This window comes from Manihot esculenta, chromosome 4, assembly GCF_001659605.2.
Source record: "Manihot esculenta cultivar AM560-2 chromosome 4, M.esculenta_v8, whole genome shotgun sequence".
Lineage (NCBI taxonomy): Eukaryota > Viridiplantae > Streptophyta > Magnoliopsida > Malpighiales > Euphorbiaceae > Manihot > Manihot esculenta.
The window spans coordinates 3,540,472-3,567,266 of record NC_035164.2 but is presented as its reverse complement, the minus strand read 5'-3'; the positions used below and the strand labels follow the sequence as shown (position 1 = coordinate 3,567,266).

Genomic DNA, 26,795 nt, shown 5'->3' with positions numbered 1-26,795 from the left:
GTGTTCCTTACCATCGAGGTGATGTCCATTTTCTTTGGGGCTTTAGCACATCGTTAAGAGAAAGGCTAAAGCCTCGCCTTCCTCTCTCCTAGGGCAGACCCCATCCTTCTTCAATTCCACCCAGTAATTCCAACTTGTTTGGAGACACTCGAACCCCCTCAACATCCGGTGACAGAGTACCAAAAAATTTATTTTTCCACCACTTCAAGGATGAGGGTATTTGGTCAAACAAGGTTAAGTGTTTTCGACCGCTAAAGTACCAAAACTCCTCATTCTTGTGGGTATCCAACTAGAATAACTGGGAGAAAAGCGCTATATTCGATTCGATGTGATTATTGAGACAGACAAATTGAAAAGACACAAAAATTCTCTAGCTGTTAGGATGAAGCTGGGCAACCGAAAGTTTGTGAAACCTGAGAACATCCATAAAAAATGAGTCCATAGGAAATTGAAGACCCGCCTTCAATTGCTCCTAAAAAATAGTGATAGTATTCTTAGTAGAAATCAAGTCACTCACGCGGACATGCGGAGAATGAGCAAAGACATAGAAAGACTCCCGAAAAATTTGATAAGTATCATAGAGACGGTCTACATTACGTTTTGAGAGGACAGATGGGGTCTTACTAAGCAAGCTGCCTTCGTTTCCCAAAAACTCCCTCAATAGAACGATTGGAGCCGGTGCTTGAATGAGGCCATCAGAGGAGAAGCTGGAGGAAGAACCCTCGCCAGGGAAAGAAGAAGTATTTTTGTTCATATTAAAGAAAAGAAAAATAGAAGTTACCATAAAAAGTACAAGTTCGTGGGGAATAAGAACGAAGAAGAAGTTGTAAACAGTTTTTTTCTAAAAGTAAAGAATCACAAGAAGTAGCAAAAATGGGATTGGAGAAAAATGAAGGGCTTTTATAAGACGGTTTTGACGACTGGCTTTAAATGCGGCATGATAAATAGTGCAGTCATCATGGAAAAGCTAGATAGGTGAAATGGCATGCGGAGCCTAAAACCAATCTCAGGAGGCCATGTGCCCTAAATCTCGAGAATAGTTATTCCCTTCGAATCTGAAGAATTGAATACTAATGGGGGACTTTTGATGTTACATAATAATTGTCCAAGGTAAACCATGAGTTGTCACTATGAGATAAGGTCACGTGGCAAGGACTAGATACATAGGAAAGGCTGCCTATCTCGAGGAAAGAAGATTCGAACACTTTAAACACCCGGATCATTATCGAAGACTCGCCCTTTCCTCAGAAGGGTAAGTCTCGGCGCAAAGTTATCGTTAATGAGTACAGTCTAAAGTATCTACATTAAGTCTGTAATCATGGGATCACCAACCTGTTAATCGGCAATATCACTTATCAAGCAATCGACCACATTACTGCTGGATTATCTGAAAATGTCATATTTACCTCCATCTTCTTACATTATAAAAGTAGAAGAATCATAAAGATAAAAATATGATATTCTCTCATACTAAAACTCTAAGCAATTCCTTGCATGCTCTATACTCTCTTAATTTTTTTGGATTTTAATTATGTCTACTCTTAATATAATATCTATACTTGTATTTGTGCTGACTTATACTATTGAGCAGTAACAAAAGATTAATAGCACCGTAGACAGTAAGACTGCAATTTCTATTTTTTTTATTATATTTATATGATTTCTTATAATAAATATAATAAAATTTTTTGTGACAGATATCTGATAAGATATTAAAAAATAATTTTAATATAATTATACTAATTTGTAAAATGAATTACACTAATTTTTAAAGATTTGGATTAAATTACATATAACAGAAATGTTTGAATTATTTATATATACATTTATCTATATGGTATATAAATATAATAAAATAATTTTGTCATCTCAAAAAATATATTCTCCCTATTAAAATTTTAAATTTGAATATAATTACAATAAAATTTATAATTTTAAATAATTTTATTAACTTTTAAAAATTTAAATTAAATTATAACATAATGAGAAATTTTAAAATTTTTATATAAATAGACCAATTTTTTAATTAGTGTTAGTGGCGAACCTAAAAGCTAATTATACAGAAAATCGGAAATAATGGGTGGAAAATAAAAGTGATTGTACATATAGTGATAAAAGTTCTAAGATATTGTATTTAGAATAATAATTATTAAATATTTTCTAAATTACCAACAATAAATTGAGATAATCATTTACGATTAAAATTTATAATAATTGTTAAAATTTTAGTATGATTCATGTATATCATATATTTAAATATGTATAAAATCAAATTTTCAAAAACTATACTATAAATTATTAATTATTTTATCAGGATTATGTTGGAAAATAATTTATGTTTTCCTATAATTTCATAGAAAAAAAAATACATGCGAAAGAAATTAAGTTATAAATTGCATTGTAATTGTAAAAAGTGGTGGAACAAATTTGACAGTAAATGTATAGGTGGAGATGAATGAGATCATTGGTTCAAACAATCAAGGGATTAGTTGTATTTGATGAGTTAAAAGCTGCATTCTTTTGGCTTGTTTGTTTTCACCTTTCCCTCAACACCACTTCTACTTATATTTTACCTGGTCAATTTAAATGCTTCCAAACAGAAAACATCATTTACCAACCTCCAAATCAGTGCATTGCGTTACTTTCATGTAATCACCTACACGTATTCCCATCCGAACTATGAAGATGTAAAATATAAAATATAATGGATCTTAAATAAAAATTTAATAAATAAATAATATATTGACTAAAATAATAGTAATCCCACGTTTAAATTTAAATTAATAACGCCATTGAGAAATTTCCTTGGGAGAAAAAGGAAACTCGTCCGAAAAAAGCCGTCAAGAAATAAACAACGGAACCGCGTAGACTCTTCAAACACAGTCAAAACACTCTCTTTCTTTGCAATAAACTGACAGTCTCCTCTGTCTATAAATATGCGCAGGTTCTCATTTCTTACACAGAAACCATAATCATTTCTCTCTAAAACTCTCTGATTCAAATTGCTTTAATCTTCAACGCTTTTGATATGCCAAGAAAAGGTATGAGAACCGTATTCTTCCGGCCATCTTCTCCGATGCCATCACCGCCGCATCGCCATACTTTCTCTAATACATTAGTAGATGAGAACATTGACAATGCCCGTGTACTCATTTCAAAGTGGGACTCTGATTCTACAGTGTCTTCTCTTTTCACCCATAATCGCCTAGAAGCCGAGCAATATCTCAACTCTGTCAAACAATTACACTCTGCTATGCAATATTACATCATTGAGAATTCTGCTTCTGAAATGCTCGTTCGAGCTCAAAATCTCATGCAAATTGCTATGAAGCGACTTGAGAAAGAGTTTTACCAGATCTTGAAGTTTAATCGAGATTATCTTGACCCTGAATCGGTTTCAAGTCACTCTTCCAGAGCTTCAAGATCTAGTGTTTCAGATTTTGAAGATGAATCCGAGGATGAGTCGTCAAGATTAAGCGACTCTGTTTCTGAAGTGGAGCGAGTTTCTATGGTTGCCATGGCGGATTTAAAGGCGATTGCAGATTGCATGATTGGTTCTGGTTATGGGAAAGAGTGTGTGAAGATTTATAAAATTGTTCGAAAATCAATTGTTGATGAAACTCTATATCATCTTGGAGTTGAGAGATTGAATTTCTCGCAAATTCAAAAGATGGATTGGGAGGTATTGGAATTGAAAATCAAGAACTGGTTAAATGCGGTGAAGGTGGCAGTTAAGACGTTGTTTTATGGAGAGAGGATTCTCTGTGATCATGTCTTCTCTGCTTCTGCTTCAATAAAAGAGTCATGCGTTGCTGAGATTACAAGAGAAGGTGCCTTGACCCTGTTTGGATTCCCGGAAAATGTAGCCAAGTGCAAGAAAACTTCAGAGAAAATGTTCCGCACTCTCGACCTCTATGAAGCAATAGCAGATCTCTGGCCGGAGATTGAGTACATTTTCAACTACGAATCAACCTCCGCCGTCCGGTCACAGGCCGTTAACTCCCTAATACGGCTCGGTGAGACCACACGTATCATGCTAACAGACTTCGAAATGGCTATTTCCAAAGACAATTCCAAATCGCCAGTACCTGGAGGTGGGGTCCACCCGCTCACACGTTACGTAATGAACTACATTGCTTTTCTAGCTGATTACAGCGGTATCTTATCTGATATAGTCGCCGATTGGCCGTTAACGGTGTCGTCTCCATTGCCAGAATCTTACTTCAGCAGCCTCGAACATGAAGACGGCACATCCGCGGCGATTTCCGTACGGTTGGCTTGGCTCATTCTCGTTTTACTATGTAAACTTGACGGCAAGGCCGAGCTTTATAAGGAAGTATCTCTATCGTATCTGTTTCTCGCCAATAATCTTCGGTACGTGGTTAACAAAGTTCGAAAATCAAGCTTGAAATTCCTCATCGGCGAGGATTGGATCATGAAACACGACGAGAAGGTGAAACAATACGCACAAAATTACGAGCGCATGGGGTGGAGCGAGGTTTTCTCTTCGTTGCCGGAGAATTTAGAGATAAGGATGACGATTCACGAAACGGCAGAGCGTTTCAAGAGATTTAACTCAGCTTTCGAGAAGGCGTACAAAAAACAGACTTCATGGGTGGTACAGAACAGCAAATTGAGTGACGAGATTAAAGTTTCGTTGGCGAAAAAACTGGTGCCGATATATCGGGAATTTTACGAGAAGTATGGAGAAGTTGTAAGGAGGGAAATCGGAAGCCCCAGAATTGTCAGATTTGCCCCTGATGATTTGGGGAATTACGTGTCGGATTTGTTCTTTGGGACCGCGGGCGGTTCTGGGAGTATTTCTTCGGCTTCGTCAACGACATCGTTTTCCCCATGGTCGGGTCACTCTCAAGGTGGGAAGAGTCGTTGAGGACCGCCCAGGTATAATTTAGGCACGTGCTTTTTTCTCATATTAAAAAAAAAGGGGAATATTTAGAAAGGAGCATGTACATTATTATTATTTTTTTTTTTCTCAAAGAGCATGCACATTATTTGAGATATTGTAAAGGCTTACCTAATAATCAAAATTCTTTCAATTTTTTGTTACCTTAAATAAATAATTATGCTTTATTTGTTTGATTAACAAATAAATTCCGTAATTAATTAAAATTAATTATATAATTACAGGGAAAGCATGGGGTAATAAAATGATTAAATCGTTAATTAAATATATATATATACATATAACAGATCTAAAATTTATATGAAAAAATACTTTAAAAAACTATAAAAAGATAAAGAAAAGGATGAGAGTCAAATTAGGCTCAAATACATTAGCCCAAACAAAAGGCAAGGAGACGAGGCCCATGAAAAAAAAAAAAAAAAAAAAGGAGAATAGCTCTTAAACAAAAATGTCTTGAAAATTGGTACAGAAACTAAAGCCCTTTTATATAAAAATAAATAAATTTTAAAAAAATAATTTAATTTATATAGTATAAAAAAATTTATTAATTAATTATTTTATTATAAAAAATATATTTAAATATATTTAAATTTTAAAAAAATTATTAATTTTTTTATTTAATTTAATCATTAAATAATTTATTATTTAATATACATATTATAAAATATTTTATTAGTTGATTCGTTATTTTTATTAAAAATTTAATAATTTCTCTATATTAAAAATATTTTATAATTTTTTATAAAATTTAATAACTAAAATTAATAAAAATACTGATTAACAGTCTTTGAAAATTTAAAAAAACTTGATGAATTAAATGGATTTTGGCCTAAAAAAAATTAAGAGAATTGATAGAGTTATTTCTTCTAAAATTTTTTATTCCAAACCAGAGTTTTGTTAATTTAATTTAAGTGATTTCATTTCTATCAATTTTTTTATTTATTTTGAAGAGATAATTTTTTTTTAATTTAAAAATAATTTAATTTTTATATATCGATCACTTCGTGAAAATAATATATTTTTTTCAATTTAATAGCGTTAATATATGAACTAAATTATTTATTTTTTAATACTATTCTAAGACCTTTTCTACTTACAGTACCAAGTCAATCTAATTAGGATATATTTATACATAAACATTTATGAATTTATTATGGAATATAATTCACCTAATTTTCTTTTAATTAAAATATCAAAAAATAAAAAATTCGGATAAATTATTATGAAATCATGCAAAATTTTAATTTTTTTTTTAAAATAAAATATTTCAAGTTAAAAAAATTGATTTTTTTAAATAAGAATATTATTTAAAAAATATCAAATAAATTAAATTTTTATAAAAATTTTTCAAAGGATTAAAGAATACAAGTTTGAAATTCAATAGGTAAGGATCAACACAGGCAAGGCTTAAGGCCAAAGCAAAAGGCCTTATCAATATAAGCTGCCAAGACAAAATAAGGAGGCCTAACATATAATCACTGCATCAAATAGAAAATAAAATGGTTTTAAACATAATAAATATTAGGGGTGAGCATTCAGTTGGTTCGGTTCAAAATCGAACCGAATCGAATAAACTAAAAACTGAAATTTTAGTATTTATAGAAATCGAATCGAACTTATTTTGATCAGAAACCGAATCAAACCGAACTGATCTGATTCAGTTCGATTTGGTTTGATCAATTTTAATTTTTAATAATTTTTTTATTTTTTACACTTTATTTTTAGCATTTTAAAATGTAATTAAAATATTTTAATCTTAATATGATTTAATTTCTCTGTATTATTGAAAATAACATATTATTATCACTAATCGGTTCAGTTCGGTTTTTTCGATTTTTTTCTGATCAAAATCGAACCGAACTGGAATAATCAAAATTTTTGAAATTAAAAATCAAACCGAACCGAATTGAATAAAAAATCGAACTAAATTTTTAAATTAATTCAGTTCGATCGATTTTTTTGATTTGAACCGAATACTGCTGACTCTAATAAATATATTATTTTATGAAGTTTTTAGCTTTTCAATTAAAATTTTCTTATTATACAATTATCTTTCCATTGAAATTACAACAATAATAACCTAAAATCATTGTTATTTTATACCTTCCATCTAGAATAAAAAAAAATTATAAAAATTTAACTCAATCAATTTTTTTTTCTAACAATTCTCTTATTTAAAAATTAATAAAAGCAGAAATCTTGCATAAATTTATAAAAATTAATTTAAATTATTTTAATTCTTGCAAAATAAATTAGGCCAACTAGAAGATTTTAGAATAGATTCATTTGTTAAGTTGAATATATAAAATGAATTTTTTTGTTACAAATTATGTCACTTTAGAATTTTAAAATAATATTAATTTTTAATTTTTAAAAGTACAATAAATTATATATATCTATTTAATCATTTTATATTTAAAAATATAATAAATTATATATATCTATTTAATCAGTTTATTTATTATACTGTTAATATGTATGAAATGATTAAATTATCATTATTTTGAATTAGTATCTATAATTTTAAAACAAAACTATTTAGTCTATGCAAATTCAAAATAACAAGTTATTTAGTTTTTATTATTAATAAGAAAAATTAAATAATTGACTGTATGAAAAATATAAATTATGTAATATATTTTTAAAAATAGATAAATTAAATAGTTAATTTTAATAAATTACTACAAGAAGTAAATTGTAATTTTTCACATCTCATATCTCATATATTTAATATATACACGTTAATCTCAAATTGGATATTAAAAAAAACATATTCAATAGGTTTTAATTACTTGGTACCAGAGTCATATTCAAAATTATGGGATTTCGAATTTGAATTTCGACCTCTGCCCTTTTATTTCCTGAATTTTGTCCTAATTTATCCTAATCAAATGTTATTGATTAAAACTCTTAATAGAATTTAAATAGTCTTATTTCAATTAGTATAAGAGTGAAGTTTATCTATAGCCGATAATCAAGAGGTGCGACTCGCTGCAATTGAGGTATACTTGGCACAATTGAGGGAGATGATTGGATAGCCAACCTTATAACGAAGTAACAACCAACCCGCCGAAACTGAATGCCCACAACCAATTTCTAATCTTGTGGTCACAAATCCTATGGTTGCAAATCTCTTAACAGGATTATCACGAAGGTTATAAGATAAAAGTAGACCTTCAAAACTTTTCTAATTTGTTGGATGTAGAATCTGTCCTTGATTGGTTAGTGGAGGTTGATCGATTTTTTAAAGTTATGAATGTGAAAAAAGATCGAAAGGTTCCGATTGTGACTTATAAATTAAAGGGTGGTGTAGGAGCATTGTGGAATTCTGTTCAAAATGAATGTTGTCGCAGGAGGCTTGAACCTATACGAAACTGGCTGTTAATGAAATAGATGATTGAACAATGTTTCTTGCCTAGTGATCACACACAGATTTTGTATAACTGGTATCATGACTGTATTCAAGGGAGTCGAAGGATGGATGAATATACAGAGGAGTTTTTAAGGTTGCAAACAAGGTGTGATAATTGTGAGAACAAAGCCCCGTAGGTTGCTCATTATCAGAAGGGACTGAATTATGAAATTCAGACTATGATGGCAGTAGCTGCAATTTTCACTTTAGCAGATGCCATTGAGATGGCGAAAAGAGCAAAAGAACGTGTTGAATGTCAGCCTCGACATCAATCTAATCGAAATTTTAATTATAGAAATTCTAGTTCGATAGAGAATCAACAATATAGAGGTAATTATTGCGAAAAACCTTATAGAGCTGTAAATTTTGGCAACAAATTACTATGGAAGAAAGGAGAGACAGTAAAAGAAAAACAGTCATCAATATAGCAGACAAATGAGAAAAAACCAATCCTTATCAGAAACCAACCAGAGAAATATGTTATTGCTGCACGCAACCTGGCCATCGATTGAATAATTATCAAGAATGCAGAGTTACTAATGATCATTGACAGGTTAATGTTGTTGAGGAGGCGGTTGAATCTGAGGAGGAAGTGGATGAAGATAATGGGTCTATTACTTGTTCTGAAGATGGAGAGGTCACCTATATGGTGAAGAAAATTTTATCAACGAAATAGGAGGACGAGACGCAAAGGAGGAAGATTTTCCAGGCGAAGTGTCAAATGGAAGAAGCAATTTAGAGGCTAATTATAGATAGTTGCAGTTGTGAAAATCTAATAGCTAAGCAATTGGTGGAGAAACTGCAGTTACCTACATAGCCTCACCCTTCACCATACAAAGTTGGGTGGATTAAGGAAGGTCCAACAATTAAAGACAACAGAATCTACAGCGTGTATTATTTCTATCAGTAAATCTTATACTGAATCTGCTAATTGTGACATTGTGGATATGGATTGCTATTGAATTTTGTTAGGTCGTGCTTGACAGTTTGATGTTGATGTTTTGCATAAGGGGAAGGAGAATTCGTATATGTTTACATGGAATAGGAAGAAGATTACTATTTTGCCTTCTGGTTTTGGAAAATATTCTAAAGTGGCAGGGAAAGGATTGCAAAGGCTATCGGGTGCAATTGAGAAGTTTGGAGGCACACTGGCTTTATTGATGAGAATAAAATGTGCAGTGGAGGATGTACCATCTTTGCCACCACCCATCAAAGAGACGTTGGAGGAGTTTCCTAGGGTAGTAGAGGAGCCTTCAAAGCTTCCACCTATGCAGGATATTCAACATCAGATTGATCTCATTCCTGGATCTAAATTACCGAATTTGCCTCATTACTTTTATGAGCCCAAAGTAGAGCGAAATCCTTCAGAAACATGTTGAAGAGTTATTGAAGAAGGGGCACATTCGGGAGAGCATTAGCCCTTGCGGAGTTCCTGCCTTATTAGTTCCAAAGAAAGATGGAACTTCGAGAATGTGCGTGGATAGCAGAGCCATCAATAAGATTACAATTCAATATCGATTTCCTATTTTTCGCCTAAATGACATGCTGGATCAGTTATCAGGATCTAAAGTCTTCTCAAATATCTAACTTAAAAGCAGCTATCACCAAGTTCGAATTAAGGAGGGAGATGAATGAAAGACAACCTTTAAAACTAAGAAGGGTTTGTACAAGTGGTTGGTTATATCGTTTGGTTTGACGAATGCATCTAGCACGTTCATGTGACTTATGAACTAGATTTTGCACCCTTTCTTATGCAAATTCATGGTTGTTTATTTTGATGATATTTTGATTTTTAGCCACAGTGAGAAAGAACATTTACAACATCTCTATCAAGTCATGATAGCCTTACAAAAAAATGAGCTGGTTATTAATTTTAAAAAAAATATTTTTATGACGGAGCACGTTCTATTTTTTGGATATGTTATTAGTGCAAAAGGGATATATGTTGATGAGAAGAAGGTAGAGACAATTCAGAACTGGCCTATTCCCAAAAATATTTCAGAAATTCGCAGCTTTCATGGACTTGCTACTTTCTTTTAGTGGTTTATCAGAAATTTCAGCAATATCATTGCCCCTATCACAGATTGTTTGAAGAAAGAGAGAGTGCAAAAATTTACTTGAACTAATGCTGTCAACAAAAGTTTTGAGGAGATTAAAGATAAGTTTACTTCTGCTCCTATTCTTGCTATACCTGATTTTGATAAATTATTTGAGATTGAATGTGATGCTTGTGGAGTTAGGATTGATGGTGTGTTATCGCAGTCTAATAGGCCTATTGCCTTCTTTAGTGAGAAATTGAATAATACTAGAAATAAGTAGTCTACTTATGAGTAGTAATTGTATGTAGTGTTCCAGACCTTTAAGACTTGGGAACAATATCTGATGTGGTGAGAGTTTATTATTCACACAGATCATCAATTTTTTATTTATTTTAAGACTAAAAAAATATGTGAATAAAATGCATGTTTGATGGATAACTTATTTTAGAGTTTTTCATTATGTCATAAAATATAAGGCTCGCTATAGTATAAGGTAGCAAACACCTTGAGTAGGAGGGATGCTTTGTTGATTACAGTTAGACAGGAGGTCGTGGGTTTTGAATTTTGCTGCAGATAATAATTTTGCTAATATATGGGCAAAGGTCCAGGCTCGTCAGTTTGCTAATAAATTTTTGATACATAATGGATTTCTTTTTGAAGAGAACATGTTATTCATTCCTCATTCTTCTCTGCGGGAAAAATTGATTCGAGAGGTCCATGGTGGAGGTTTAAGTGGTCATTTAGGGCTTTAGGGCATGATAAGACTAATGTTGGTTTAGAGGAGCATTTTTATTGGCCACAATTGAAAAAAGATACAGCTTGGATGGTACAGAAGTGCTCAGTTTGTCAAATTCAAAAGGGTCATTCGCAGAATACGGGCTTATATACTCCATTACCTATTCTAGAATACACTTGGGAGGACTTAACTATGGATTTTATTCTCGGTTTTCCATGTACTCAACGTGGACTTGATTCTATTTTTGTTGTCATTGACAGGTTCTCCAAAATAGCGCATTTCATTCCTTGCAAGAAAACTAATAATGCTTCTCATATTACAAAACTATTTTCTAGGTAGTTGTTTATTTACATGACATTCCTAAGACCATTACTTCTGACAGAGGTGTGAAGTTTTTAGCTTACTTTTGAGTGACTTTATAGAAGCGTTTTGGGGCTAAATTTCGATACAGCAGTGCTGCTCATTCTCAAACTGATGGCCAAACTGAAGTGATGAACCGCACTCTTGGCAATCTTCTCCGTTGCATCTGCAGTGATAAGAAAACTGCTTGGAATCTTGCTCTTACCCAAGCATAATTTGCTTACAACAGTTTTGTCCACAACTCTAAAAAAGTCACCATTTGCAGTTGTGTACAAAAAAATATCAGCGTATATAGTTGATCTTATTACCCTCCTACAGACTTTTATAACAGTATTACAGCAAACAACTTGACAAATCAACATGTGGACGTTTTCAAACAGATATAAAAATGTCTTACGGAAGCCAATGACAAGTATAAAACTGCAGCTGATAAATATAGACGTTTTAAATCTTTCAATGTCAGTAATCAAGTTATAGTATATTTATGCAAAAAACATGATGGAGGACAGAAAAATCTTGATCCAAAGAAGATTGGTCCATTTCGGATTATTCAAAATATTAACAACAATACCTATATCTTTGGCCTCTCAAATTATATGAAAATTTTCATAACGTTTAACGTGGCAGATCTGTTTTAGTACTATCCTGTTGATAACAACTTAAGGTCGAGTTCTTTACAAGTATAAAGGAATAATGCGGGACAATTAGTCTTAGATTTCATAGAAGACTTGTATCGGGCCTAACTTTTGTTTACGACGTCCGTTGAAGGCTCACAATAGCTTTCTGAAAAGGAAATTTCGAGACGAATGACTTTAAAAAATGTGACGAGAATCGTAGACCTGTCACAAAGTTCGAGGCTCAAATTCTACTTTTTTTTTCATATTTTTTCGCGTTAAGGTTTTGTTATTATAAATAATTTTCTCTTGACTATTTGTAGCATTTTTTAATTTTTGAGAATTCAATAAGAAATTTGATTTTTAACATTTTACTTTCTAAATTTCATTTTAATCAAATGTATAGTCTAAATAGTTCTATTTCAATTAATTCTTCTATTTTTAATTCTGTCGAACTAAAAATTCCTATGTCAAGATAATATATATATACTTTTTTTAATTTGATAAACTTAAAATATAAACACTAACTATTTATTTTAAAAAATCGAGAAATATAATTATTAATTTTAACATAACTCAAAAATTAAAAGGTATTACATATATAAGAATATTTTAGTTATTTCAAAAATAATTATTAAAAAATTAAACGGATGGATGTCAATTTGATGGAATCAAAATATAAAAACTAAAATTATTTGAACTTTAAAAGTAAGAGAACATATATATTAATTTCAACCTAACTAAAAAATATAGAAGTAATCTGCCTTTTATCAATAACCTACCTTGTAAGCAAAGTTGTAAATATAAAAATCACATCAAAATGAATTGATGGGAACCAAAATATGGGTTTGAGTCTTCATCTACAAATAAAATTTTGAAATAGCATGTGGCTATCTCCTTCAAGACTTGGATATAGATTTAATTTTGTCCCCTCCATTTTGTAGCTTTCAAGGGTTGGATAAGCTTAGAATAGCATATACATTGGCTACTTCTTAGATTCTCGTTAATGGTCACGAGGATCCAGAAAGGATCACTTAATTGCTATTGGCTGTTCATTTCTCAGCTAGGACCCAATTCATTACTATTTTTGCTGATTATTCTCATGTCTATTTGATATTAATATTAAGTCAACGCCACTCAAAAGTATTGGAATAAATTATTTTTTTGTGGAGTAAAGTCGAGAGTTCGATGATATTTATAGATTAATTTTTGTTTATTTATGAAAAATAATTTGTATTAAAATATATTTTCATAAAAGATATTTTTAATAAAATAATTTATTTTTAATTATTTAATTTTTATTTTTCTTAAATGACTTACTTTTCATCAATTAAATTTTTTAAATACCTAAAATTTTTAAAAATATAAAAAATATATTTTTTAAAAAATATTTTTCAAAAAATAAGTAGGGTGTAAGTAAACATTCGTTAAAAATATTTTACCACTTACTTTCATCCAAAAAACAATCAAGTCTATCACGCATGTTAAATCCGACGTCCAATTTCGGTATAACAGCTTCCATTCAAAAACTGTCAACTCTATCAACCATATTACATCCGGTGTCCAATTTCGGTATAATAACTTCCATCCCAAAAACTACTAAGTCTATTACCCATATTGCATTCGGTGCCCGATTTCAGCATATCATCTTTACAATTACAAAATATATCATCCATGTTACATTCGGTATCCGATTTCGGCATATTAGATCAATTCAATATAAATATCTTAATTACTGTAATTTTAATAAAAGTGATAAAAATATTTTTATTATATTTTCAATTTGTAATAATTAAGTGTTTGAAGTCTTATTTTATTAATAAAAAATTTCTTAATAAATATATTTTATATTTAACAAATATATATAAGTAGGATTAAAGAGTCTCTTATAAAAATTTTATTATTTATTAACTATTTGAAATTAATTCTCATTTATAATATACATTTTTATATTTGTTAAACATAAAATATATTTACTTTGTAAATATAGTAAAGGATTTTTTGTTTTATCATTTTTGCCGATATTTACAGTAATTTGATGGAAAATTACAAAGGATGATGAAATTATTAACATTTTTTAAAATTATTTTTTCAAAGGTATTTATAATGATAAATTTTAAAAAAATTTCCAACTGTATAAGAAAATTTTTATTAATAAAATAAGACTTCAGGACTTAATCATTACAAAATAAAATATAATAAAAAGTATTTTGATCACTTTTATTAAAATTAAAGGTAATTAAGCTGGAAAATTGGATAGAGGTACTAATTTGTATATAAAATAAAAAGTAAAGCTAAACCATTAAATTTTGAAAAATATATTAAAATTTTAAAAAATCTATTAATTAATTTTTTGTTAGTTTTAATTAATTAAATATTATAAAAAATTTAAAAAGCTCATAATATAAATAAATAAATTAATAAACTTTTTAAAAATATGAAAAATCAATTAATAATTTTTTTAAAATTATAAAGATTAAAAAATAAAATATTTAATAATAAAATTAATAGCAGAATTAATTAATAATTTTTTTTAAATTAAAAGATTAATTAATAAATTTTTTATGAATAGTAATTTTCACTTTTAAAAATAAATGATAAAATGTTTGAAAGTAATTGCAGGTATTTGAAAAATATCGAGTTGACTGTGGAGTTGATGCTAACAGGCATTTAATTAGTCAACTTAAGTAGATAATTTTTTTAGAGGCGAAATCCATGCTATTAACTATTTCAACTAATAATTGGTTGCTCATTTAATTCTGTACAACAAGAAGAAACTCAAAACTTTAATTATAGGAAAAATTCAACCATCTATGATACAGATAGCTGGAGAGCCATGGCCCTCTAGAATGTCAACTTTTTTTAGGTCAATTTTTTTAAAAAAAAAAAAAAAAAACAAAATATATTATATATGTATAAGAAAGTTTTTTAGAAATAAAGTCAATTTTTAAAGTAATGAATTTACTTAATAAAAAGATTTTTTTGGGAGAAAATAAGGATTTTTAAAAGCTTTAAACCTTCTAAAAATTTGTTTATTCAATATATTAAATTAACAATCTCAATTTTTGAGATATGAACTACATTTCATAATCTTACATCATGTTTCTTTTTTTTAAAAAAAAAATCTATTTAACCTATTTAAATCTTATTAGAATTTTAATCCAAAATTTTACCAGATAATTTTAATATTATTGAATAAACTTTATTAATAAATTATTCACTTGCTGAGGTGAAACTCTACCCTTTGTGAGTATTTCGTCATGTTTTCATTAAATCATGCAAAGATTTGATTAGTTTTTATGATCTTTTGAAGGTTTTAAGCTAAAAACTCAAAGTTGTGAAGTTTGGAGAGTTTGAAGGAGAGTTGCTCCAAAACTCCACGTGAGGATCATTCATCTACTTGTTTTCACAAGGTAAGTGAAGATCCTGAGCTTGTTTTTATGTTTTCTGAAGGTTTTATGGGGTTTATAGAGAGAGATGCATGAATAGGGTTTTGTGTGAGGTTTTGATGATTTTGTGCATAGAGCTTGTTTCTGTGTTGTTTGAGTTGTGTTTTTGGGGTTTTAAGGTAGTTTCTGACCCTTTTGAGCATATACATGAGTGTATGCAAGTTGAGGAAGTGTGGTGTGAAGTTGGAGAGGAGTTTGGTGCATTTGGTGAGAGGCAGGGCAAGTTTCTGCCCTGCTGATGAACTCAGGTTCGGTAGCCGAAGGTACATTCGGCCGCCGAACCCCTGAAGAGGTGTGAGGAGGTGGCTTCGGCTGCCCAAGCTTGCCCCCGAGCTTTTGGACTTTCGGCTCTAGAGGGAAGTTCGGCCGCCGAAGGTGCCGCCGAAGGTTAGAGACTTTCGTCTCTGGAGTGCCTTTTGGCCTCCGAAGCTTGCCCCTGAAAGGGTTCGGCAGCCGAAAGTGAAAGTTCGGCCGCCGAAGGTGCTTGAGTTTAGTCTCTGGAGAGGACTTTCGGCCGCCGAACCTGCCACCGAAAGTGTTCTGTCCAGCTTTCCTTTGCATGCTTTGCATGGATGTTAGAGTGAGTTTAAGGGGATTCTTGGAGAGTTTAATAGAGTTGGTCATAAGCTAGTTTGGTCCCTCATTTGAGTCTATCTGTATAGGTACAGACCAGAGGAACCAGAGAGAGCAGCAGTGAGTTCTGCTCTAGAGCCTGCAGAGTCAGTCCAGTTAGCCAGAGGTGAGTGGAACTAAACTTAACTCTTTTACTTGCACAATGGGATGTTTTAGCATATCTCATGCATCATGATTATACCATAGGTTGATTGCATTAGTATCCATGAATATGTTGCATTGCATCGGTATTTGATGATGTGGGTAAATGCTGAATGATCTAATAGTCTCAGACAGGAAGTCCAGGAGCCTTTGACTATGCCCTGGCAGGTATAGAGAAGTCCAGGAGCCTTTGACTACGCCCTGGCAGGTATAGCAAAGTCCAGGAGCCTTTGACTACGCCCTGGCAATGGTAAGTACAGAGGTGTTATGTATGATCATGTCTGAATTTTACAGGTACACAGAGAGTATAGCAGGCTTGCTACGGGTTCTGGCGGCCTTAAGCCGACTTGAATCCTAGCGCCGGTGACGGTCCATTTTGGGGTCGGCACAGAGTTACTGGGACTATGTGGTGACAGGTTTACTCTTGATGTGGCTTGTCTATGATATGGTGCATTCCATGAGATCATATTTTACTGAGATGTTTTACTGTTCTACTCACTGGGCTATAGAGCTCATCCCACTCCCTTAACCCCAGTTTTGCAGGTTCAGTATACAGTGTACAGGGACAGTCCAGCAGAGTACAGAAAGAGTAAAGAGATTTGTAATAGCTTAGAGTGGACATGTAATATTAAAGAGATGTAATAGTTGTGTATAAAGTTAGAAATGTGCTTGACTTAGTGATGTATGTTTTGTACATGATCTGTATATGTATATGTTTTCCTGTATGTGAAAACCAGGCTTAACAGGTATGAGTTAACCCATCTAGAGTAAGCTCTAGTCAGGGGTACAGAGTACAGAGTACAGAGTACATGAGTACAGACTCATTTCTTTATGCACCTGGGAGACGCGGGAGTCGATGCTCCAGCAGTATCCATATTTGTTTTGAGGTTAGTTTCCTCCTTTTTTATGTGTTCATTGTTTGTTTGAGGCACATTCGAGGACGAATGGTCTTAAGGGGGGGAGAATGTAATACCCGGCTCGAGTCCGGCATCGGAATTCTACTTTCCGCTGGAGTTTCAGATGTCGGAAGTCTCTAGAAGGGTGAGATTTATGTTTTTCTAGCATGTTTTGCTATGTTCATGAAGTTTTAAACATAAGGAAATGAGTTTTTGAGTGAAATGAACCAAGGCAGAAAAGCCAGGTTTGGCCGCCGAAGTTAAGGTTCGGCCGCCGAACATGCATGGCTTTCGGTTTCACGATAGGCCGCCGAAGGTGGTCTGGCCAGCCACCTATAAATGGCCCTCAGTCGGTTGAAGCGGTAGAACACCGTTTCTTTCACTTGCTGAGGTGAAACTCTGCCCTTTGTGAGTATTTCTTCATGTTTTCATTAAATCATGCAAAGATTTGATTAGTTTTTATGATCTTTTGAAGGTTTTAAGCTAAAAACTCAAAGTTGTGAAGTTTGGAGAGTTTGAAGGAGAGTTGCTCCAAAACTCCACGTGAGGATCATTCATCTACTTGTTTTCACAAGGTAAGTGAAGATCCTGAGCTTGTTTTTATGTTTTCTGAAGGTTTTATGGGGTTTATAGAAAGAGATGCATGAATAGGGTTATGTGTGAGGTTTTGATGATTTTGTGCATAGAGCTTGTTTCTGTGTTGTTTGTGTTGTGTTTTTGGGGTTTTAAGGTAGTTTCTGACCCCTTTGAGCATATACATGAGTGTATGCAAGTTGAGGAAGTGTGGTGTGAAGTTGGAGAGGAGTTTGGTGCATTTGGCGAGAGGCAGGGCAAGTTTCTGCCCTGCTGATGAACTCAGGTTCGGCAGCCGAAGGTACATTCGGCCGCCGAACCCCTGAAGAGGTGTGAGGAGGTGGCTTCGGCTGCCCAAGCTTGCCCCCGAGCTTTTAGACTTTCGGCTCTGGAGGGAAGTTCGGCCGCCGAAGGTGCCGCTGAAGGTTAGAGACTTTCGTCTCTGGAGTGCCTTTTGGCCTCCGAAGCTTGCCCCCGAAAGGGTTCGGCAGCCGAAAGTGGAAGTTCGGCCGCCGAAGGTGCTTGAGTTTCGTCTCTGGAGAGGACTTTCGGCCGCCGAACCTGCCGCCGAAAGTGTTCTGTCCAGCTTTCCTTTGCATGCTTTGCATGGATGTTAGAGTGAGTTTAAGGGGATTCTTGGGGAGTTTAATAGAGTTGGTCATAAGCTAGTTTGGTCCCTCATTTCAGTCTATCTGTATAGGTACAAACCAGAGGAACCAGAGAGAGCAGCAGTGAGTTCTGCTCCAGAGCCTGCAGAGTCAGTCCAGTTAGCCAGAGGTGAGTGGAACTAAACTTAACTCTGTTACTTGCACAATGAAATGTTTTAGCATATCTCATGCATCATGATTATGCCATAAGTTGATTGCATAATCGGTAATGGGTTAAGCATAGCCATGGATTTTGTAGTGGGTTTACCAGCTACGTCCAACAGGATAGACTCTATATGGGTGATTGTGGACAGACTCACGAAATCTGCTCATTTTCTTCCAGTACGGAGTAACTATTCTGTGGATAAGTTGGCACAGGTCTATCTGGATGAGATCGTGAGATTACATGGAGTTCCAGTATCTATAGTTTCAGACAGAGGACCTCAGTTTACCTCCCGCTTTTGGCGAAGTCTGCAGAGTGCGATGGGCACGAGATTAGATTTTAGCACTCCTTTCCACCCACAGACTGATGGACAGTCAGAAAGGACCATCCAGACCATACAGGATATGCTTCGACTATGTGTGTTAGACTTTGGCGGTTCTTGGAGGCAGCATCTACCTTTGGTAGAGTTTGCTTACAATAACAGCCATCATGCTAGCATTGAGATGGCTCCTTATGAAGCTTTGTATGGGAGAAAGTGCAGATCCCCTGTTTGCTGGGAAGAGATAGGAGAGAGGGCTCTTGCAGGGCCAGAGTTAGTAGAAATTACCAGTAGAGTGGTGCCCATGATCAGAGAGAGTGAAATGAACCAAGGCAGAAAAGCCAGGTTCGGCTGCCGAAGTTGAGGTTCGGCCGCCGAACATGCATGGCTTTCGGTTTCACGATAGGCCGCCGAAGGTGGTCTGGCCAGCCACTTATAAATGGCCTTCAGTCGGTTGAAGCGGTAGAACACCGTTTCTTTCACTTGTTGAGGTGAAACTCTGTCCTTTGTGAGTATTTCTTCATGTTTTCATTAAATCATGCAAAGATTTGATTAGTTTTTATGATCTTTTGAAGGTTTTAAGCTAAAAACTCAAAGTTGTGAAGTTTGGAGAGTTTGAAGGAGAGTTGCTCCAAAACTCCACGTGAGGATCATTCATCTACTTGTTTTCACAAGGTAAGTGAAGATCCTGAGCTTGTTTTTATGTTTTCTGAAGGTTTTATGGGGTTTATAGAAAGAGATGCACGAATAGGGTTATGTGTGAGGTTTTGATGATTTTGTGCATAGAGCTTGTTTCTGTGTTGTTTGTGTTGTGTTTTTGGGGTTTTAAGGTAGTTTCTGACCCCTTTGAGCATATACATGAGTGTATGCAAGTTGAGGAAGTGTGGTGTGAAGTTGGAGGGGAGTTTGGTGCATTTGGAGAGAGGCAGGGCAAGTTTCTGCCCTGCTGATGAACTCAGGTTCGGCAGCCGAAGGTACATTCGGCCGTCGAACCCTTGAAGAGGTGTGAGGAGGTGGCTTCGGCTGCCCAAGCTTGCCTCCGAGCTTTTGGACTTTCGGCTCTAGAGGGAAGTTCGACCGCCGAAGGTTAGAGACTTTTGTCTCTGGAGTGCCTTTTGGCCTCCGAAGCTTGCCCCCGAAAGGGTTCGGCAGCCGAAAGTGGAAGTTCGGCCGCCGAAGGTGCTTGAGTTTCGTCTCTGGAGAGGACTTTCGGCCGCCGAACTTGCCGCCGAAAGTGTTCTGTCCAGCTTTCCTTTGCATGCTTTGCATGGATGTTAGAGTGAGTTTAAGGGGATTCTTGGGGAGTTTAATAGAGTTGGTCATAAGCTAGTTTGGTCCCTCATTTTAGTCTATCTGTATAGGTACAGACCAGAGGAACCAGAGAGAGCAGCAGTGAGTTCTGCTCCAGAGTTTTCAGAGCCTGCAGAGTCAGTCCAGTTAGCCAGAGGTGAGTGGAACTAAACTTAACTCTTTTACTTGCACAATGAAATGTTTTAGCATATCTCATGCATCATGATTATGCCATAGGTTGATTGCATTAGTATCCACGAATATGTTGCATTGCATCATTATTTGGTGATGTGAGTAAATGCTGAATGATCCAATAGTCTCAGACAGGAAGTCCAGGAGCCTTTGACTACGCCCTGGCAGGTATAGAGAAGTCCAGGAGCCTTTGACTACGCCCTGGCAGGTATAGCAAAGTCCAGGAGCCTTTGACTACGCCTTGGCAATGGTAAGTACAGAGGTGTTATATACACATATATCTATATAACAGGAAGACCAGGTGCTCGATTCTATGCCCTGGCACAGAGTTACTGGGACTATGTGGTGACAGGTTTACTCTTGATGTGGCTTGTCTGTGATATGGTGCATTCCATGAGATCATATTTTACTGAGATGTTTTACTGTTCTACTCACTGGGCTATAGAGCTCATCCCACTCCCTTAACCCCAGTTTTGCAGGTTCAGTGTACAGTGTACAGGGACAGTCCAGCAGAGTATAGAAAGAGTAAAGAGATTTGTAATAGCTTAGAGTGGACATGTAATATTAAAGAGATGTAATAGTTGTGTATAAAGTTAGAAATGTGCTTGACTTAGTGATGTATGTTTTGTACATGATCTGTATATGTATATGTTTTCCTGTATGTGAAAACCAGGCTTAACAGGTATGAGTTAACCCATTTAGAGTAAGCTCTAGTCAGGGGTACAGAGTACAGAGTACAGAGTACATGAGTACAGAGTACAGAGATAGTGCATGCACAGGTTAAGCCTTGGTTTAGAAAAGAGTTTTCATTTTCACAGAAAATGTATGATAATGTATGAGTTTTACAGGTACACAGAGAGTATAGCAGGCTTGCTACGGGTTCTGGCGGCCTTAAGCCGACCTGAATCCTAGCGCTGGTGACGGTCCATTTTGGGGTCGTTACAAATACATTACTGTATCATCATTTGTTGACAAGATCTTGGACTTGACTAGTCGGCAGGGCAAGTAAAAAGAAAGCAAAAACATCGTGCGCTCAGCCTGGATAAACAAGCCACATGCCCCAGATCATGAAGACAACTATAATCTTTGAATCTAAAGAATTGAAGACCAGTAGGGAGACCTATGATCTTACACAACAATCGCCCAAAGTAGGCAGTAAGTTGTCACTATAAGACAGAGCCATGTGGTAAGGATCAAATAAACTAATATGTGGTCTCACCCATAGAAAGGAAGGCATGGACGACCATAGTACTTGGAACCGAGAGAAAAGAAGTCTCGAGCTTCAAGTCGGTCTCAGATCGGACAAACTTGCCCCCTCAATTTTAGGGTGAGGCTCTATAAGGAAGTTACTGTTAATAGCTACAATCCAGTAGATTCCCTTTACGCCTGCGATTACGAAATTTCCGGTCAATTATCCTGCAAAAATCTCTTACTAATGAGTCGGCGATATTATTGTCAGATTCTCAGGACATACCATATTAACTCCACCTTCTTACCATATAAAAACTAATGATCATAGAGACAGAGGTACGCTATTCTCTCACACTACTCAAGTTCTAAGCAATTCACCACTTTCGCCTTTCTCTTCAAGCTTACTGACTTGAGCGTTAGAGTGGCTGCAATGAACACCCACTACTTCATGTTCTTTTTTTTGCAGGTTTAGCCAATCACAATACAGTTTCGTTTCGATCACTCATCATTTTTATTTCAGCAACATCAATACTAAAAGGTTAATTTTAATTTTCATAAATTAATTGAAAAGCATCTGAAGAATATTAATTAACTACTAGTATTATTTGAAAATGATAAGCGATTTGCATATTTGAATATTAATTAAAATTTAATACAACATAATTGACTTCCATAATTTCAAACCGTGTAAGAAGGTATAGATTTTTCTGACAATCAATAACACCAAAAAGCTTGACCAAAACTCTATTATTTGGGCAGTGTCCGACAGTGACTCCGTGAATAGAAGCAAAGTCGACTTCTAGCCCAAGCTCTCTGTTTTGAATTTTGAGAGAGAAAGGCAACCCGCAAGACTTTGATAATTGTTACATCACGATCAACTAATATCCATTGAATTCATTAGGATAGGATGCTTATTAAAATTTAATTTTACGAAAAAATTAATAAGTCGAGTTTATATATTAATGCGACCTACGCAAGGTCACCTAACAACTAGGCCACATTAATTGTTGGAAGAAAGTAAAGCTAATAAAAAGACAACCATGTTGCCAAAGTCCAACCTGATTGCTATAATGGAGGATAACTATCAAAGTCCAATGGCTTATTTTCCTTTTAATGCTTTTGGTTTTGGTTTTGAGTTGCTTTCATCAAACAATTCTTCATATTCCTTACCCATGATTTCTTTCTAAAATTACTGTTTTTAATATACTAATTAAAATATACTAAAATTTTCTCTAAAATTAATTTGAATATATTTTTAAATAAGTTTCCTTTTTGTCATAATCTCAATATTAAACGATAGCTTTAGAAAATATAAAAGAATCAGAAAGAAATAAGGGAAAGGTGAATAAAAAGTATTTATTTAATATTTTCTGTTTCTTCTATCTTATAATTTTTATTTATTTATTTTTTCATACGTATTAAAAAAATAAATTTTTTAATTATACACCTTTTAAAAATATTAAATTTTATTAAATATTAATTGATATTTTAAATAATTTTTTAAAAATAAAATAAAATTATAATAATTAATTTATATATTTATAATAATGTAATAAATAAATAAAATTATTGTACGGAAGAAATATTAATTAAATAGTATAATAATTAATGATTAATTAAAGAAAGATATTTCACTATAAATTTTTAATATATAATATTAGTCACTCAAAATTCTCAAAATTAATTTTATGTATAATATTATAATATTAATTTCAATATCCTAATTTATAAGGCAATGCTTTTCATCAAATGAAATATAAACATAACTATCAAAGTGAAATTGATAGGAGATCAAATATGGATTTGAGTCCTCATCTACAATTAGATTTTGTCTTTTTTTTATAAAAATGGCTTATACGGCTATCTCCTTCGAGGATTGGATTTGGAATTAATTTTTATCTTATGTCTTTTTCCTTTATTGATATAGAAAAAATAATAAAATGAAACGACAACGTATTCAATCGTAGCTAAAAAAAGCAAATGTAAAACGGTTGCAAACAACCACCTGTTGATTGTGAGAAAGTAACAAAACAAGTAGCACAAGAGCGAGGTTCAAACTCTAGCCAGGCAAGTCACGACATTGCATGGCGAGATCGAGCTTAATGGGACGACTGGAGATCAAAGGTACCCTTCCTACTGTTTGCTAAAAAGGCTGCCGTCAGCCTTTTTATTTTAATTTTATTTTTTTTATATTAAAATAGTATATAAATTAATTATTATAATTTTATTTTATTTTATTTTATTTTTTAAAAAATTATCAAAATATTTTTTAATATTTAATAAAATTTAATATTTTTAAAATATATATAATTAAAAAATTAATAAAAAATTATTTTTTAAATATATATAAAAAATAAAATGAAAAAAATTATCAAACATTTTATTTGTCATGTTTGTTATCGAGAATTATCGGGCTTTCTACACTAGTGAGACTGAATCTTAAAGAAAAATACAGGTTTAAACCTCATGAAATTATATTCAAGCAGATTGATCCACTACTGCAAGTTTTAATCCGAATACATGAAATAAGCCGGATGGCTTATGGGCATTGGTTTAATAGGAGATAATTCAGTCCGGCAATAACTCACTCAATCACTTTGCAATTTTAACAATATATACGGCGAAAAGAATTAAACAATCTGACGTATCTGTATATAAGAATTTGAGTGATAAAAATAGACATTATTATAGCAGAAAAATAATTAAACGTCACTAATAAATAAAAAAAATAAATTTCATTCCATCAAATTTATATAGTGTTAAACTTTATTTTTTAAATTTTAAAATATTAATTAAAAAAATAAATTAAAAAATATAATTTTCATCCCATCAAATTTATATATCAATAAACTTTATTTTCTAAATTTTAAAATACCAATTGTGCTGGACTAAATTTTCAAATTGAGACGTATAACAAGGAATTGACTAGTTATTATTTTCCCATTAATGGCGTGGAATTATGAGATAGTCACTTGCCGTTGGATGTTAATATTTTCCAGCTAGGATCCCACAAAAACAAATTGCATCATCGTTATTATTCATGCTTAATTTTTTTTTTTTATATATAGGTCAAATAAAACGGTTCCTTTCAAATTTTTTAAAAATATTTAATATTTAATATTTAAATTTAAAATTAAAGGAAATGCATTTTTAATAAAATTTTAATTTAATAATATTAAAATTAATTTGAAAATAATAAGTTTAGATTTTTGAATTTCAATTAAAATTTAATAAAAAAAATATTAATTTCCAGAATTTCAAAGAGGATAAGAAGGTACAGATGTATCTTCTCTGACAATTACCAAAACTCTAGCTTTTATTAAATTCATAGTATACATATTAAGGTTTACCTAACAACTGCACCATATTAATTGATTAAAGAAAGTCAAGCTAAATAAATGAAAAAAAATAATAATAATAATAAAAAACTAGCCGTTATGGATGAGATGGCCTAATACATCAAACCTCGATCCCCGTCCGTGGGATTGAATCTTGGTTTATAATACTTTTTATATTTTTCTGTCTGTTATATAATGAAAAATTAAAATTATTTTTTATATTTATTTTTATATTTTAAAATTTTTTAATATATTTTTTATTAGATAAATATTATTATTATTAAATTGATAGCAGTATTAATCGATAGATTTACATTATTTATTGTAATGAAATTTTATTGTAAATTGTATTTATGTAATGTAAATATTGATTTATAAAAAAAATATTTAATATATAGTAAAAAATAAATAAAAAATTAGAGCAAGTTTATCTACATTAATATAAATAATAGAGTTATTTAAATAATTTTTTAATATACATTGCAAAACAAAATTCTGAAGGTTTTTAAATGTATTTACCATAAAAAAATTTTTAATAAATACTTATATTATGATGATGAATAATTTATTTCTACACTTCTATTTGTAAGGTTAGCTGTATTCAATTCAAATCGAAAAAATTTATTAAACTAAATTAATTTAAATTTTTGATTTGATTTTTTATTTATTTCGATTCGATTTAATTTTTAATTTTAAAATTTTTTAATATTTCGATTTGATTCAATTTTAATAAAAAAAAATTGAACTGAACTGATTAGTTATAATAATATATTATTTTCAATAATAATATAGAGAGATTAAATCATATCAAGGTTAAAATATTCTAATTAAATTTTATAATATTAAAATAAAGTCTAAAAAATTAAAAATTTATTAAAAGTTCAAACTGAATTAAATGTGATGTTCTGAGATACAAAGAAATATGGTTTTTACAATGGGCTCTGTAAAACTTAGAAAAAGTTTGAACCTAGAAGGGAGTATTTCTCCTTTTATAGGTTTCCTTTTGTCGGCTAGTGACGTGCTAATAGAACGAATATCAGTAGACCACTTGTCCCTGCCACGCTAATACAGACGTACGAGGGAATCAAATCTCTGCCCCATGCGTAACAGCCTCTGATTCTCTTAGGGCTCGGGTAGGCGGGTCTGCAAGATGGATGGATGGGTCCTCTTTCGGGTTCTGGGCTGGGCGGGCCAGGCTGGGCCTGACTGAAGAGGGGCTCCCCTGCGGAGCTGGAGGATGGGCCATCCTGGTTGAGGCGTGTCAGGAGGGAGCCCGGCCTTACCATTTGAACGAACCAGACCTTGCTCATACTAAGGGCTCGAAGATGTCCGAGTAATGGGCCGATATCGTGGGCCTCGTTTCTGATTCGTACGAAGAAACCTCGCGGTCATCAATTGCCCCTTTACCCTCTCGGCAGTTATTATCTGACTGTCGAGGGGGTAAATACTGAGGACCATCATGACCGCGTCGCCCAAGGACAGTTTCTTTTAAGACGCTTGGACGCCCTTCTGTCTTGTTACCGTTTCGGATTTTGAACTCTTTCTGCCTTCCCGGAGCATTTGCTATCTTTGATTCTTTACGCTACTTGCCTACTTCGTCTTATAGCTTCGGCCATTGTTAAGGTACGCTTTTCTTCTTCGCTCCCCATGGATGGCCCTAGAATTCCCGATGTTCTCAGGATCAAGTCTAACGTTACCTCGTCTTCTCTAAAAAACTTTTTCTCTCGGGAGTATTTAGATACCCCCCTTTTTCGCATTTGAGCTCCCCTCCCGTATGAAAGGATCGTTCTTCCTGATCCTCCTCCCTCTGGCTTAATTGATCCTCAGGAGGGTCTTAGCTTGGTATTCTTCGCTAAACAGAGGGAGTACGGTTTAACC

At 33.0% G+C, this 26,795-nt stretch overlaps 1 protein-coding gene across 1 annotated transcript; it reads left to right on the top strand.

Moving 5' to 3' along the window:
* Positions 1-2,948: 2,948 nt before the first annotated feature.
* On the top strand, positions 2,949-5,356 carry LOC110613084 (exocyst complex component EXO70H1). The gene has a single exon (XM_021754018.2). It carries the CDS (start codon positions 3,029-3,031, stop codon positions 4,889-4,891), a length of 1,863 nt encoding a protein of 620 aa, XP_021609710.1. The 5' UTR covers positions 2,949-3,028; the 3' UTR covers positions 4,892-5,356.
* The last annotated feature ends 21,439 nt before the right edge of the window (positions 5,357-26,795 follow it).

What these genes read in the sequence shown, in the direction of transcription:
- LOC110613084 (XM_021754018.2), top strand. Translation starts at nt 3,029, where the DNA reads ATGCCAAGAAAAGGTATGAGAACCGTATTCTTCCGGCCATCTTCTCCG.